The sequence below is a fragment of the Heptranchias perlo genome, chromosome 4 (genome assembly GCF_035084215.1).
Source record: "Heptranchias perlo isolate sHepPer1 chromosome 4, sHepPer1.hap1, whole genome shotgun sequence".
NCBI lineage: Eukaryota > Metazoa > Chordata > Chondrichthyes > Hexanchiformes > Hexanchidae > Heptranchias > Heptranchias perlo.
Window position 1 is genome coordinate 31,469,553 of NC_090328.1, and position 16,843 is coordinate 31,486,395.

At 43.9% G+C, this 16,843-nt stretch overlaps 1 protein-coding gene across 2 annotated transcripts in view; it reads right to left on the bottom strand.

Annotated features, from left to right (window-relative positions):
• The window catches only part of hexb (hexosaminidase B (beta polypeptide)), a 57,398-nt gene extending 40,728 nt beyond the window's left edge, over positions 1-16,670 (bottom strand). For both annotated transcript variants that reach the window (XM_067982719.1, XM_067982718.1), the window contains exons 1-6: positions 16,185-16,670; positions 10,018-10,083; positions 9,032-9,078; positions 7,410-7,520; positions 6,491-6,592; positions 49-178 (exon numbers count right to left, since the gene is read on the bottom strand). In XM_067982719.1, coding sequence (XP_067838820.1) covers positions 49-178; positions 6,491-6,592; positions 7,410-7,520; positions 9,032-9,078; positions 10,018-10,083; positions 16,185-16,617 — 889 coding nt within the window. In that variant the 5' untranslated portion in view covers positions 16,618-16,670. The remainder of the gene's footprint in view (positions 1-48; positions 179-6,490; positions 6,593-7,409; positions 7,521-9,031; positions 9,079-10,017; positions 10,084-16,184) is intronic.
• Positions 16,671-16,843: the final 173 nt, after the last annotated feature.

Genomic DNA, 16,843 nt, shown 5'->3' on the forward strand with positions numbered 1-16,843 from the left:
TATGATAAAAGACAAAAAAATTGGTTATTCAGTTGATAATCCACTCACCTTTCCATGACTGGGTGTGTCCCGGAGTGTCAAACTCTGGAATTACCCGAATTCCTCTCTCACGAGCATATTCAATAATTATTTGGACATCAGTCAATGTATAAATGTGAGTGACTGGATGGTATGCACCCTATGTGGGAAAAATTCAGATCAGCATTAAAAACAAATAGAAAAATCCCAACATTAATTAATGTGCGAGAACAAGGATGCCATGTAAAATTTTGACATTTAGTTTTTTTTTAAAAAAGCAAAAGCATCCCTTTTCAAAATGGCTCACCTATCAAAGCAAATGTAGGTCAGTAAGTGTGACATTGAACAATATGGAAGAAAAACATTCCAGGTTTAGTCCCTGGTGTGTGCTGAGTTAATTGTCACCTGGAGCAATGGAGGGACACTAAGAAAAAGTTAAATGTCTTGGCTCCTGATTTCTACCCACTGCAAGCAACAAATGGGATATTTCAGCAGTGGCACTGCAATCAGAATAGGAAGAGGAAAACAAGGCCAATGGTGGCCCTAGAGGAAAAACATCGGACCAGAGATTTCCCGGGGGGGTGGGTGGGCTATAGGTTACAGACATCGGGGGGGTGGGGGGCTGGCAGTGAGGCCATGAAGGGATTTAAACCCTGGGATGAAAGTTATGCATTTAAGGCAGGATGCAATGTAAGCCAATGAGCACAGGATGATGGTTCCTATGTTTACTCAAGTCCAAGGGGCACACCTTGAGCATATTATGTGTACAACTGGTTTAGCCACCCATTACTGGATATGGCTGAAGCACATCAAGCACTATCAGACCTTGATCTCCAAGATGATCCTGGAGTAGTGAGCGGTTTTAACAAAAATAATCCCCGGCTACTTTTCTCCACTACCAACTGTCTCCTTAAACTCCTCTTCCGCACCCTCTATACTCTTTCTAAGAATAAGTGCTGGGAGCTCATGGACTTTGTCATCAAGATGGAAACCATCCACTCAGCAGTCTCTTCTGCATCCACTCCTGCCCATCAAGCCAAACCCCTATTTCCTTGCACTCACCCAAGCTTTCCCCTACCCTAGCCCTGAACCTACATCTTTCTCTAGTTTCTCTCATATCGCCGAGCTCACCTTGCCCACAAGACCTACTTCCTGCGCTCTCAGCCCCATTCCTACTAACCTCCTAGCTGACATTGTAAATGATTCCTTCTCAGGTACTGTTTTTTCATTCAAAACCGCCATCATCCCCCCATCCTTGCAAACCGCCCATTTCTCTCCAAAGTCCTTGAATGTGTTGTTGCCTCCCAAATCTGTACCAGTCTTTCCTACAATTCCATATTTGAATCTCTCCACTCAGGTTTCCACCCTGGCCACAGCACTGAAATGGTCCTAATCAAAGTCACATGACATCACTGTACACTATTCCTCCTACCTCTCAAAGTTCTAGGAGCAGAATGTTCCCTTCATGAAAAGGTAGAAAGTAGTCTGCTGCGATATTATGAAGTAAAAAAGCTTCACAAAGTTGGTTTGTTCTTTTAAATTTGTGGTTGCCCCAAAGATTAAAAAAGTTAGTTTAGTTTTAACATCTTATCTGTAGAATGAAAGTTTAACAAATCTAGAAGTTGGTGTCAGGTTCACACTTGAACCAGAACAGAAATACCATGCTAGAAACCACCACACAACTCCTGAAAATGCCATGCTATTGACAAAAAAAAAAGGGAAAGGAGGTTTAAGGGGATGGAAGAAAAAGCATTTTTCTACAGTACACAATCCCAAATATCAACTGCAGTTAATTTTTCTAAGACAATATTTAAAATTTCCTACTTACTTAAAAAAGGTAATTTTAACACTAAAGGTGTGTTCTTCTGCTAGCTGACGTATCTATAAGATAGCAGAGTTGCTACATATATAGGATTAGCAGCAGTCAGTACTCCAGAAACACACACTTTCCATCCATTCTTGTGAATGGCAAGCCATTTTGGAGCAGTATTCTGACGTAGTGGATACATCTTTAAAACAATGCTTCCAGGTTACATTTTTGATTTAATCATTGCACCAGTAACAATTAAAGGCTGCAACCAATAATAGTTTACCAAATGTGGTTTGTGGTTTTCGGTTTTCTAGATCTCCTATCTTCCGCTCTCCATTAACTTAATCATATCCAAAACTCTGCTGCCTATATCCTAACTCGCACCGTCGTGCTCACCCATCAACTCTGTGCTCGCTGATCTACACTGGCTCCTGGTCTAGCAACGCCGTGATTTTAAAATTCAAGGCTTTGCCCCCTCCCTATCTCCCTAACCTACTCCAGCCCTACAACTCTCAGATCTCTGCACTCATCCAATTCTGGCCTCTTGCACATCCCCGACTTTAATCACTCCACTAGTGGTAACCGTGCCTTCAGCTGCCTGGGCCCAAGCTCTGGAATCCCTTCCGTCTCTTCCTTTAAGGTGCTCCTTAAAACCTACCTCTTTGACCAAGCTTTTGGTCACCTGTCCTAATATCTCCTTATGTGGCCCTGTCAAATTTTTTGTTTGACAACGTTCCTGTGAAGCGCCTTGGTATGTTTTACTACGTTAAAAAGGCGCTATATAAATGCAACTTGTTTAGATAACTTCCTTGACTTACTTTGTAATTGAACCACGGCACACTACTTTTTCCCTCCCTTTCACGAAGGCAAATCCTTTTCCCAGAGTATCTGTACCAGTTGAACGGATTTTGAAACTGTTCTGTCTGTACAATTCAGGTTATACTTGAGGATTGGTGTCTTGCAATGGGCTGGATGATAAAGCGTGCAAAACTAACTTGCGACAGAAAAATTGTATACTGCCATTCTTGCCCCAAACCAGACAGAGGGATCCAGCACTGAATCTACCAATTATGCTTATATGATTCTACAAGCCACTGCTCTTATGATAGCCTTAACCGAACAAGCAGCAGAAAGCTTCCCAGTGCAGTATTTTAAACTGGTTAAAATTCAGGAGAACTGCTATTCACATTTGTGGGCGTCCAAGCCTCAGCTCTTGCCAACTTGTGACTAAATTCCCTGGGCTTAGTCCCTACACTGACTGTGTGCACTTCACATCAGGTAAAGTGACTCTGGATTTGGATACTTGTATGGTAGTGGCTTTCTATGCATGTCAAGATACCTGCCCTCATCACATTTTAAAAAGAAACTATTATTCATTAAATATTATTCATTATAAACTAGAGGGCACAACTCAAAGGGGTACAAGAACAAAGAGATCAGGGGGGTTTATGTGCACAAATCATTGAGGGTGACAGGGCAGGTTGAGACAACAGTTAAAAAAGCATACGGGATCCTGGGCTTTATAAATAGAGGCATAGAGTACAATAGTATGGAAGTCACGATGAATCTTTATAAAACACTGGTTCGACCTCAACTAGAGTATTTTGTCCAGTTCTGGACACCGCACTTTAGGAAAAGATGTGAAGGCCTTAGAGAGGGGGCAGAAGAGATTTACTAGAATGATTCCAGGGATGAGGGACTTCAGTTATGTGGATAGACTGGAGAAGCTGGGGTTATTCTACTTGGAACAGAGACGGTTGCAAGGAGATTTGATAGAGATATTCAAAATCATGAAGGGTTTAGACCGAGTAGATAGAGAGAAACTGTTCCCATTGGTGGAAGGGTCAAGAACCAGGAGACAGTACAGCTACAACACTGGCATCTACCCGACAATGTGGAAAATTGCCCAGGTATGTCCTGTCCACAAAAAGCAGGACAAATCTCATCCGGCCAATTACCGCCCCATCAGTCTACTCTCAATCATCAGCAAAGTGATGGAAGGTGTCATCGACAGTGCTATCAAGCGGCACTTACTCACCAATAACCTGCTCACCGATGCTCAGTTTGGGTTCCGCCAGGACCACTCAGCTCCAGACCTCATTACAGTGTTGGTCCAAACATGGACAAAAGAGCTGAATTCCAGAGGTGAGGTGAGAGTGACTGCCCTTGACATCAAGGCAGCATTTGACAGAGTGTGGCACCAAGGAGCCCTAGTAAAATTGAAGTCAATGGGAATCAGGGGGAAAACTCTCCAGTGGCTGGAGTCATACCTAGCACAAAAGGAAGATGGTAGTGGTTGTTGGAGGCCAATCGTCTCAGCCCCAGGGCATTGCTGCAGGAGTTCCTCAGGGCAGTGTCCTAGGCCCAACCATCTTCAGCTGCTTCATCAATGACCTTCCCTCCATCATAAGGTCAGAAATGGGGATGTTCGCTGATGACTGCACAGTGTTCAGTTCCATTCGCAACCCCTCAAATAATGAAGCAGTCCGAGCCCGCATGCAGCAAGACCTGGGCAACATCCAGGCTTGGGCTCATAAGTGGCAAGTAACATTCGCGCCCGATAAGTGCCAGGCAATGACCATCTCCAACAAGAGACAGTCGAACCACCTCCCCCTGACATTCAACGGCATTACCATCACCGAATCCCCCACCATCAACATCCTGGGGGTCACCACTGACCAGAAACTTAACTGGACCAGCCATATAAATACCGTGGCTACGAGAGCAGGTCAGAGGCTGGGTATTCTGCGGCGAGTGACTCACCTCCTGACTCCCCAAAGCCTTTCCACCATCTACAAGGCACAAGTCAGGAGTGTGATGGAATACTCTCCACTTGCTTGGATGAGTGCAGCTCCAACAACACTCAAGAAGCTCGACACCATCCAAGATAAAGCAGCCCGCTTGATTGGCACCCCATCCACCACACTAAACATTCACTCCCTTCACCACCGGCGCACTGTGGCTGCAGTGTGTACCATCCACAGGATGCACTGCAGCAACTCGCCAAGGCTTCTTCGACAGCACCTCCCAAACCCGCGACCTCTACCACCTAGAAGGACAAGAGCAGCAGGCACATAACCACACCACCTGCACGTTCCCCTCCAAGTCACACACCATCCCGACTTGGAAATATATCGCCGTTCCTTCATTGTCGCTGGGTCAAAATCCTGGAACTCCCTTCCTAACAGCACTGTGGGAGAACGGTCACCACACGGACTGCAGCGGTTCAAGGCGGCGGCTCACCTCCACCTTCTCGAGGGCAATTAGGGATGGGCAATAAATGCTGGCCTCGCCAGCGACGCCCACATCCCGTGAACGAATAAAAAAAAACATAGATTTAAGGTGATTGGCAAAAGAACTAAAGGTGACTTTTTTTTTTTATATAAGCATATCGAGTGGTTAGGATCTGGAATGCACTGCCCGAGGGTGTGGTGGAGGAAGATTCAATCATGGCCTTCAAAAGGGAACTGGATAAGTACTTGAAACGAAAAAATTTGGAGCGCTAGGGGGATAGAGCTGGATTGCTCTTGCATAGAGCCAGCACTGACTCGATGGGCTGAATGGCCTCCTTCCATGCTGTAACCTTTCTATGATTTTAAAGTGAACACTTTTGATTAAAGAAAATGCAGGTTTAAGTTTGAACATTGAACACCAAACTATTTTGCCACAGCAAACTTATGCCTTCTATATCATAGCTCAATCACAAATTCTTCCCGACAGGCTATAGCTTGAGTACGGCACACAGTTCTGGTCACCACATTACGGGAAAGATGTGATTGCATTAGAGAGGGTACAGAGGAGATTTACGAGGATGTTGCCAGGGCTGGAGAATTTTAGCTATGAGAAAAGATTGGATAGGCTGGGGTTGTTTTCTTTAGAACAAAAAAGGAGGCTGAGGGGAGATTTAACTAAGGTATATAGAATTATGAGGGGCCTAGATAGTGTGGGATAGGGATGACCCATTTCCCTTAGCAGGAGGCATAGGTTTAAAGTAATTGGTAGAAGGATTAGAGGGAAGTTAAGGAGAAATTTTTTCACCGAGGGTGGTGGGGGTCTGGAACTCACTGCCTGAAAGGGTGGTAGGGGCAGAAACCCTCAACTCATTTAAAAAAAAAAAGTACTTGGATGTGCACTTGAAGTGCTGTAACCTACAGGGCTAAGGACCAAGTGCTGGAAAGTGGGATTAAGCTGGTAGCGCTCTCAGCCAGCACAGACACGATGGGTCGAATGGCCTCCTTCTGTGCCGTTACTTTCTATGATTCTAAATACCAAACCTTCCTTCCCAACTCTTCAGATACCCAAATATCAATAACTTATCGAAAAGGGAAATCTGTAGGAGCAGAAGCTCTATACTACCGGACCATGTTGAATCACAAGTATACGTATAAACATCTCAATGAAACCAAAATCTAGGTTAGATAGATGCTAGTTTTGAGCACCAAACTAGTCAGGACAGAAACCATTCCCTCAAATGTTTATTACTCCAGTTAAGAACACTTCAGGACCATTTTCCATGAGCATATGGTGCAAAAATGGAGCAAAGTTGGAAATCTAGATTTTTTTGTACATATTATACACATTATTGACCTAGTGCTCAAGTCAGTTTGTATCCAAAAAGTCACATTTATGTAGTCATAATACTGGTAAAATTTCTTTACTGACCTGTGCACTCAGCTTAGGAAAGGTGATACTTTGATAAGGAAATGATGGGTCATCCACAATATGCCAATGGAAAACATTAAACTTATTGAATGACATGGCTTCCTGAAACAGAACGAAAATCTGTTAAAACTAGGAGATACTGCTCCTGGAATCACCTATTAAGTAAACTTTTAGCGACCTTACACATTATAACTAAAAAGATATTGACAGCATTAGTGCAGAAGGCTATAGAGGCCATAAACTGTAATAAAATGAATAGCACAGTGCAAATCAACTCCAACTGGCCAGTGTCACACCCTCTTGAGTCAGCCCATAGGTGCCAAGTAATTATTCTCTTCACAACCATCTTTCACTTGTGAGCACACATACACAATATCTATTATCCTTTCCACAGTTGCAGTTCAGTTTTTAAAAGAAAACTATTCTCTAAAGTACAGCATGGGTGCTAATTATTTGGCTTTGAAACGGCCAATGCCAATCAACATTTAGTATATATGCAAAATGCTTCACTTAAGATTTTAATGCTAGCCCTTTAGACAGTTCTTATAACTCAGGTACCATAAAGTACATTCCATCTCCCATGGTTTGTTAAAAAAACAGCCTCAGATCCAAAGTGAAAACAGAAAATGTTGGAACTGCACAACATTTCCATTAACATCCGAAGAGATTTTTAAAAAAAGTTACTATTTCATGGTGCAGACTTTCAACAGAACAGAAACTGGAACTAAGTAAGCCCCTTCAGTTAACCCATCTTTTTAAGAAGTCGATAGATATGTTGTATATTTTCAGCATTTTCTATTTTTATTTCAGATTCAGTTTTCCCCCCTTTAGCTTCAATCCAAGTTTCTGAATTGTGAATTATAAACAACTGTTATTTTATATACAGAGGCGTTGAGCAACACATCCACAAGCTACTTACCAAGGTTTCAAGGATTACTTTAACAGGCAAATAGTGCCGTGATGTATCAAGCAAAACTCCTCTGTGAGCAAATCTTGGAGCATCCACGATCTCAGTTTTATTAACGAGATGCTGAAAGAGCAGAATAACGAGTGGATCAATTGGTATACATTTTTCAACTGTGCAGAAGCCCTAAACTCCCTGGGACTTAAAACCTTCACAATATTAGCCCACTCACTGAACACTGGTTCCTTCAGCAGGACCTGTAGTCCTGTTCTTACTTGTAAATCAATTATGGGTACAGTTCATAATTTGAAGGTCACGGTGGGGGTTGGGGGGAAGGAAGGCAAAGAGTGAAAGAAGAAAGAAACTAAAAGGTGTTCATCTGTCACTTTATACAATTTTACTTTGGCAAAAGTAGCAGACAAATCTCAGGGCATGTATTCTATATACTATTATAAATGGGGATTGAAAGAAAGTGAGCAGAGCAGGAATGCAGCCAGTTGAGAAAAAGAGGATGTAAAGGAATTTAATAGTAAATATGTGCAAATATGGTGAATGGTGCAAAGATCCCAAAGTGAGGCAGACTCAGCCACATTATGCTAAGAGGAAGAAACTATTTCCTAAACCTTTACTTCATCTTCCCATCCGATAGTTATTTTGTAAGAGGTACGAGTGTCCTTGGTAGTTTGATTATGCTCCAAATAGTTCACTGTGCAGGACTTAATGCTCTTACACAAGATCTGTAGTATAAAAGTAGCTTTAAGAAAAAAAAAGTGGTAATACTAGTATTATCTCCACTGCACCAAAGTCCAACCATATGAAAAGGCAGAAAGCGAATAGGAGGCTTCTATCCTGGGCTGGATGGACATCAAAACTATTACACTGACACTGGAGCAGTAATTCCAACCACCACTACGCTGCTTTAAAGCAAGGCGGCCAGTTGCAGAACTCGCTTAAGTAAATGAGGGCTGAGATTTCTTCCTGGTCTAACATGCCCAATAATACATTAAGAATCATATAGTTCACAAGAACAAATTCAAATCTACAGGACATGAAAATATTTAAGAGTTCAGATTCTTGTTCATCGCTATTCACCCTTTCATGTTACCCACAGTCCTCATTTTGCTGTCACTACACTATGTTCTACTATCTGAGAACCCCGTGCAGAACATGTGCCAGTTTTTAAAAAACTGTTATTTCACCATTTACTGTAGTGATCTCTAGAGCCAGATGCCTAATTCAAACATGTAAAAAGACAAACATGGATAAGTAATCCCTGATAATGATAAACCACATGTCAGCAACTTCCATCAGCAAGTTCTTTTTAGCAAAGTAGAGAATTACAATATAGGGTGAGCATAGGATGGACCCTTTTGTCCAAGAAACAATGATGATATATCAATTCTCCAGTTAGTACACATTACATTCAGCAATGAGTTTGTAGCACAAGTGGGTACTAGGTGATTAACTTCTATTTGCTTAGTTAAATAAACTTTTTAAATAAGGCCTATGCCTGAAGAATTCCAAAGACACAACACAATAGGTTTGCCAGACTACAGTTTGTCAAACATGACAGAAGAATGGAAAAACTTCAGTTTCTAAAAATCCCATAAACCAAAATGTTTCTGAAAATAGCTTACAGTATTATATTCATCTTCATAGACCAATTGGCTGAAGGTCTCCAGTCCTGAAACAAAGTTTAAGTGGCATTTAAAAAGTGGTAATTATTTATATAAAGATAATTAACTAACACATAAAAAGTCTAACCAACAGGAAATCATTGTCAAAAGAATTATTAATGTAACTTTTCCCCACACTGAACAGTTTCATATACTGGACTGAGTTGACAGAACCATGACTAAATTTTTACCCAGCATACCATTTAAAAAATAACATTTGAGTCACAAACAAAATATAGGAGTCACAAATCAGGTCTCATACATACAATTTGTGTTACACATTTTTTTTAAAAAAAGAAAGCAAGTCAATCATTTTCAAAAGGCAAGATATCCCCCCTAACAAAAAATAGCTTCTAATTGACCGAGTCACAAAAAAAAAAGCCTGCCGATTTCTTTAGACTTCAGGATCTACCTAAAAGCAATTAATATCCAATTGGCCTCAAAGGCACAGCAACTTGTGGTCTTAAAAGGATAACACACAGTTGCATTTTAGCAGCAAAATAATGCAGTTAGATAGCATAATGTTCCACTCATTATAAAGCAACAGTGACTTAATGTGTGCAATACCACAGTACATTCATTAATATACATTAAATAAAATATACTATGATTCTCCCCAATATGATTTGCTCAGTAACCCAGTGTGCCTTCCTGTTCAGTATCTTGATACCACTGATCCTTCCTGTTTGATACAAATGTCAGCCTTTAAGATCCATTGCTAGTATTCCCTGGTGGGAGCAAATATCCATGATATTAATAAGTAAACTTTACTTAAATTTAGAAGAAGCACATTATTTTCTTTCTCCTTCCCTATCTTCCAAAATAACCAAATACAATGTACACCCAGAACAATGTAAAATAGTGCATTTCAAACAAACTTACATGATATCGACAAAGTTGTTAGTTCAGCAAGATAAAAGTTTTCCAGCAATCTTGTCAACACTCACCTCGCAATGCACCCCACACACTTTCTGATTTCAGAATAGCTACAGGCTGCATAACGCTAATTTCATCTAAAGAAAGGAAAACAAAGGTAACTACAGAAGTAGACAAAAAAAAGCAGGCACCACTCTTCATCCACAGGTTCTGAACAAAGATAGCAGCGGTCACCACTTGATTACATTGTGCGTTGTGATGCAAAATAAATACCTTGCATTTATATGGCAAACTAACATTCTTTGGGCACCCCAAAATGCTTTACAGCCAATTACTTTTGAAGTACAGTCACATATGTAAATAGAGCAACCAGTTTGTCCCACAAATGGCAAATGAATGACTAGATAATATTCTTTCTCCTCAAGAAATGTCAGTCAGAATATAGGGAGAACACCTTTGAATAATGCCAGTGGATGTGGTGTATTTGGATTTTCAGAAGGCTTTCGATAAGGTCCCACACAGGAGGTTGGTGAACAAAATTAGAGCACGTGGAATTGGGGGGTAATATACTGGCATGGATTGAGAATTGGTTAACAGACAGAAAACAGAGTAGGAATAAACGGGTCTTTTTCAGGTTGGCAGACTGTGACTAGTGGGGTACCACAGGGATTGATGCTTGGGCCCCAGCAATTCACAATCTACATCGACTATTTGGATGAGGGAACCAAATGTAATATTTCGAAGTTTGCTGATGACACAAAACTAGGTGGGAGTGCGAATTGCGAGGATGCAGCAAAGCAGCTTCAAGGGGATAGACAGGCTAAGTGAGTGGGCAAGAACATGGCAGATGGAATATAACCTGGTAAGACGTGAAGTTATCCACTTTGGTTGGGAAAACAGAAATGCAGAGTATTTTTTTTTTAAAAACGGTGAGAGATTGGGAAATGCTGATGTTCAAAAGGGACCTGGGTGTCCTTGTACATGAGTCACTGAAAGCTAATATGCAAGTGCAGTGAGCAATTAGGAAGGCCTTTATTACAAGAGGATTTGAGTACAGGAGTAAAGATGTCTTACTGCAATTATATAGGGCCTTGGTGAGACCATACCTGGAGGTTTTTTTTAAAATTTGTTCATGGGATGTGGGAGTCGCTGGCAAGGCCGGCATTTAGTGACCATCCCTAATTGCCCTCGAGAAGGTGGTGGTGAGCCGCCTTCTTGAACTGCTGCAGTCCGTGTGGTGAAGGTTCTCATGCAGTGCTGTTAGGAAGGGAGTTCCAGGATTTTGACCCAGCAACGATGAAGGAACGGCGATATATTTCCAAGTCGGGATGATGTGTGACTTGGACGGGAACGTGCAGGTGGTGGTGTTCCCATGTACCTGCTGCTCTTGTCCTTCTAGGTGGTAGAGGTCGCGGGTTTGGGAGGTGCTGTCGAAGAAGCCTTGGCAAGTTGCTGCAGTGCATCCTGTGGATGATACACACTGCAGCCACTGTGCGGCGGTGGCGAATGTTTAGGGTGTTGGATGGGGTGCCAATCAAGCGGGCTGCTTTGTCCTGGATGGTGTCAAGCTTCTTGAGTGTTGTTTGAGCTGCACTCATCCAGGCAAGTCGAGAGTATTCCATTGCACTCCTGACTTGTGCCTTGTAGATGGTGGAAAGGCTTTGGGGAGTCAGGAAGTGAGTCATTCGCCACAGAATACCCAGTCTCTGACCTGCTCTTGTAGCCACAGTATTTATATGGCTGGTCCAGTTAAGTTTCTGGTCAATGGTGACCCCCAGGATGTTGATGGTGGGGGATTCGGCGATGGTAATGCCGTTGAATGTCAAGGGGAGGTGGTTAGACTCTCTTGTTGGAGATGGTCATTGTCTGGCACGAATGTTACCTGCCACTTATCAGCCCAAGCCTGGATGTTGTCCAGGTCTTGCTGCATGCGGGCTCGGACGGCTTCATTATTTGAGGGGTTGCGAATGGAACTGAACACTGTGAAATCATCAGCGAACATCCTCATTTCTGACCTTATGATGCTTCATTGATGAAGCAGCTGAAGATGGTTAGGCCTAGGACACTGCCTTGAGGAACTCCTGCAGCAATGTCCTGGGGCTGAGATGATTGGCCTCCAACAACCACTACCATCTTCCTTTGTGCTAGGTATGACTCTAGCCACTGGAGAGTTTTTCCCCTTAATTCCCATCGACTTCAATTTACTAGGGCTCCTTGGTACAACACTCGGTCAAATGCTGCCTTGATGTCAAGGGCAGTCACTCTCACCTCACCTCTGGAATTCAGCTCTTTTGTCCATGTTTGGACCAACGCTGTAATGAGGTCTGGAGCCGAGTGGTCCTGGCTGAACCCAAACTGAGCATCGGTGAGCAAGTTAATAATGAGTAAGTGCCACTTGATAGCACTGTCGACGACACCTTCCATCACTTTGCTGATGATTGAGAGCAGACTGATGGGGCAGTAATTGGCCGGATGAGATTTGTCCTGCTATTTGTGGACAGGACATACCTGGGCAATTTTCCACATTGTCGGGTAGATGCCAGTGTTGTAGCTGTACTGGAACAACTTGGCTAGAGGCACAGATAATTCTGGAGCACAAGTCTTCAGCACTACAGCTGGGATGTTGTCGGGGCCCATCGCCTTTGCTGTATCCAGTGCACTCAGCCGTTTCTTGATATCACGTGGAGTGAATCGAATTGGCTGAAGACTGGCTTCTGTGATGGTGGGGATATCGGGAGGAGGCAGAGATGGATCATCCACTCGGCACTTCTGGCTGAAGATGGTTGCAAACACTTCAGCCTTGTCTTTTGCACTCACGTGCTGGACTCCGCCATCGTTGAGGATGGGGATGTTTGCAGAGCCTCCTCCTCCCGTTAGTTGTTTAATTGTCCACCACCATTCACGACTGTATGTGGCAGGACTGCAGAGCTTTGATCTGATCCGTTGGTTGTGGAATCCCTTAGCTCTGTCTATAGCATGTTGCTTCCGCTGTTTAGCATGAGTTGTAGCTTCACCAGGTTGGCACCTCATTTTTAGGTATGCCTGGTGCTGCTCCTGGCATGCTCTTCTACACTCCTCATTGAACCAGGTTTGATCCCCAGGCTTGTTGGTAATGGTAGTGTGAGGAATATGCCAGGTCATGAGGTTACAGATTGTGCTGAAATACAATTCTGCTGCTGCTGATGGCCCACAGCGCCTAAAGGAGGCCCAGTTTTGAGCTGCTAGATCTGTTCTGAATCTATCCCATTTAGCACAGTAGTAACGCCACACAACACATCGGATGGTGTCCTCAGTGCAAAGACGGAACTTCGTCTCCACGAGGACTGTGCGGTGGTCACTCCTACCAATACTGTCATGGACAGATGCATTTGCGACAGGTAGATTGGTGAGGACGAGGTCAAGTAAGTTTTTCCCCTCGTGTTGGTTCGCTCACCACCTGCCGCAGGCCCAGTCTGGCAGCTAGGTCCTTTAGGACCCAGCCAGCTCGGTCAGTAGTGGGGGACTTCAATGTCCATCACTCTTGGTGATGGACATTGAAGTCCCCCACCCAGAGTACATTTTGTGCCCTTGCTACCCTCAGTGCTTCCTCCAAGTGCTGCTCAACATGGAGGACGACTGATTCATCAGCTGAGGGAGGGCGGTAGGTGGTAATTAGCATAAGTTTCCTTGCCCATGTTTGACCTGATGCCATCAGATTTCATGGGGTCCAGAGTCAATGTTGAGGACTCCCAGGGCCACTCCTTCCTGACTGTATATCACTGTACCGCCACCTCCGGTGGGTCTGTCCTGCCGGTGGGACAGGACATACCCAGGGATGGTGATGGAAGAGTCTGGGACATTGGCTGAAAGATATGATTCTGTGAGTATGGCTATGTCAGGCTGGTGCTTGACTAGTCTGTGAGACAGCTCTCCCAATTTTGGCACAAGTCCCCAGATGTTAGTGAAGAGGACTTTGCAGGGTCGACTGGGCTTGGTTTCGTGTCCGGTGCCTTGTGGTCCGATGCTGGGTGGTCCGTCCGGTTTTATTCTTATTATAACTTTTTTTTAAGCGAGATTTTACAACTGAGTGGCTTGCTAGGCCATTTCAGAGGGCAATTAAGAATCAACCACACTGCTGTGGGTCTGGAGTCACATATAGGCCAGACCGGGTAAGGACGGCAGGTTTCCTTCCCTAAAGGACATTAGTGAACCAGATGGGCTTTTACGACAATCCGGTAGTTTCATGGCCACCATTACTGATACTAGTATTTTAATTCCAGATTTTATTTAATTAATTGAATTTAAATTCGCCAGCTGCCGTGGCGGGATTTGAACTCACGACTCCAGATTTTAGTCCAGGCCTCTGGATTACTAGTCCAGTAACATAACCACTATGCTACCGTACAGACCCTCCTCCTCCCGTTAATTGTTTAATTGTCCACCACCATTCACGACTGGATGTGGCAGGACTGCAGAGCTTTGATCTGATCCGTTGGTTGTGGAATCACTTAGCTCTATCTACGTATTGCGTACGATTTTGGTCTCCTTACCTAAGGATATACTTGCCACAGAGGGAGTGCAACAAAATTCTTACAGGGCTCGACAGGGTAGATGTAGGGAGGATGTTTTCCCTGGCTGGGGAGTCTAGAACCAGGGGATCACAGTCTCAGAATAAGGGGTAGGCCATTTAGGACTGAGATGTGGAGAAATTTCTTCACTCAGAGGGTGGTGAATCTTTGGAATTCTCTATCCCTGAGGGCTGAGGAGGCTCAGTCATTGACTGCATTCAAAACAGAGATCGATAGATTTCTAGATATTATAGGCATCAAGGGATGTGGGGATAGTGCAGGAAAATGTCTGAGGTAGAAGATCAGCCATGATCTTGTTGAACAGCAGGCGCGAGTGGCCGGATGGTCAACACCTGCTCCTATTTCTTATGTTCTTATCTACCCTGCTAGTTACATCCTCAAAAAACAAAATACATTTGTCAAGCACAATTTCCCTTTCATAAAACCATATTGACTCTGCTTATTCATATGATTTTTTAAGTGCCCTGTTACCACTTCCTTAAAAATGGATTCCAGCATTTTTCCAACAATTGATGTCAGGCAAACTGGCCTGTAGTTCCCCATTTTCTCTCTCCCTTCCTCCTTTCTTGAAAGCAGTTACATTTGCTACCTGCCAATCCACTGCGACTGTTCTAGAATCTAGGGAATTTTGGAAGATCACAACCAATGCATCCACTATCTCTGCAGCCACCTCTTAGAATCCTAGGATGTAGGCCACCAGGTCCAGGGGATTTGTCAGCTTTTAGTCCCATTAGTTTCTCTGGTACTTTTTCCTCTACTGATATTAATTATTTTAAGTTCCTCACTCATTAGCCCCTTGGTTCTCCACTATTTCCTGTATGCTTTTTGTGTCTTCTACCGTGAAGAGATACAAAATATTTGTTTAATGTTTCTGCCATTTCCTTATTTCCCCATTACAATTTCTCCTGTCTCAGCCTCTAAGGGACTAACATTTACTTTTGCTACTCTCTTCCTTTTTACATAATTGTAGAAGCTTTTACAAGCTGTTATTATATTTCTTGCCAGTTTACTCTCATTCTATTTTCTCCCTCTTTAATCAATGCTGCTGTTATTATTTACACATATTAAAGATCAGAGATATGATCTCTTAAAACAAGCCTGGATAATTTCAGTATCAATCATAGCTCAGTGGTAGCACGATCATCTGAGGCAGAAGGTTGTGGGTTCAAGTTCTACTCAAGACTTGAGCACTTATTCCAGGCTGACACTTCAGTGCAGTACTGAGGGCGTGTTGCCTATTGGAGGTATCACCTTTCAGATTAGATGTCTGCCCTCTCAGGTGGATATAAAAAGGTCCCATGGCACTATTGTGAAGAGCAGGGCAGTTTTCCCCAGTGTCCTGGTCAACATTTATCCCTCACATCATCCTTACATTGCCTGTTTGCTGTGCGCAACTTGGCTGCCGCCTTTCCAACATTATAACAGGGACTACACTTCAAAAAGTACTTCGTTGGCTGTAAAGCGCTTTGGGACGTCCTGCGATCTTGAAAGGGCGCTATTTAAATGCAAGTCTGTCTTTACTTCCAGAATTTGGGCGTTGCATTTATATGGCCGAGATCAACGGTACAGATAATTAAAAAGTTTCCGACAACAACCGCACGCACCCCACCCACTCTCGGCTCTGTACGGCACCCATTTCCAGTACACACCAGGGACGGAACACTACTCACAGGCCTCATTGGAACTGATGCGCGGATGCTGGTTACACTCGGGGTCAGTGGCGGTAATAGTGACCTGGAGCTGACGCAGTTCCTCGGTGCTGCGGGAACTAGCACCGTTGATCCCCGACCCTCGCTGATCGGTCTTGGCCGAGGAGCTGAAGATGTAGTTGAAGTACCGACGGAAGGCGTTATCCAGGATGGAGCAGCCGACGGAGGCGGTGGATTGGGGCGAGTGAACGATCCGGAACTGGACTTCGCTCAGCCGGTACAGCTCGGGAGAGATCTGCACATTCTGGGGCAAGGGCCAGAGGGAGCCGTGGGGAGAGTTCAGGTCCGGCGGGAGTTCGGGCTCATACGCTAGGTCGGACCCCGCCTGTTGGGCAACAGCGGAGCCGAAACGAACCAGCAGGGCTGTCACCATGAGGGTAACACTCCGCGCCATCTTCGGTCTCAGTGAGCTCTGCTCGCGCCCCGCTTTAAACAAGAAGCAAAAGGGTCATGTGAGCGCCGCGCCACGTGACGTACATTTAAAAAAAAAAGTTCAACGGTCGGAAGGTACCGTGATCTTCCCGCTGGGTCCTAGCGCCCGTCCTTAGCCATTATTTCTTTTAAAAAGTGCCACCTCTGTGGGGACTGACACTGAATTGGCCCCTAGTGTCACCGGACCG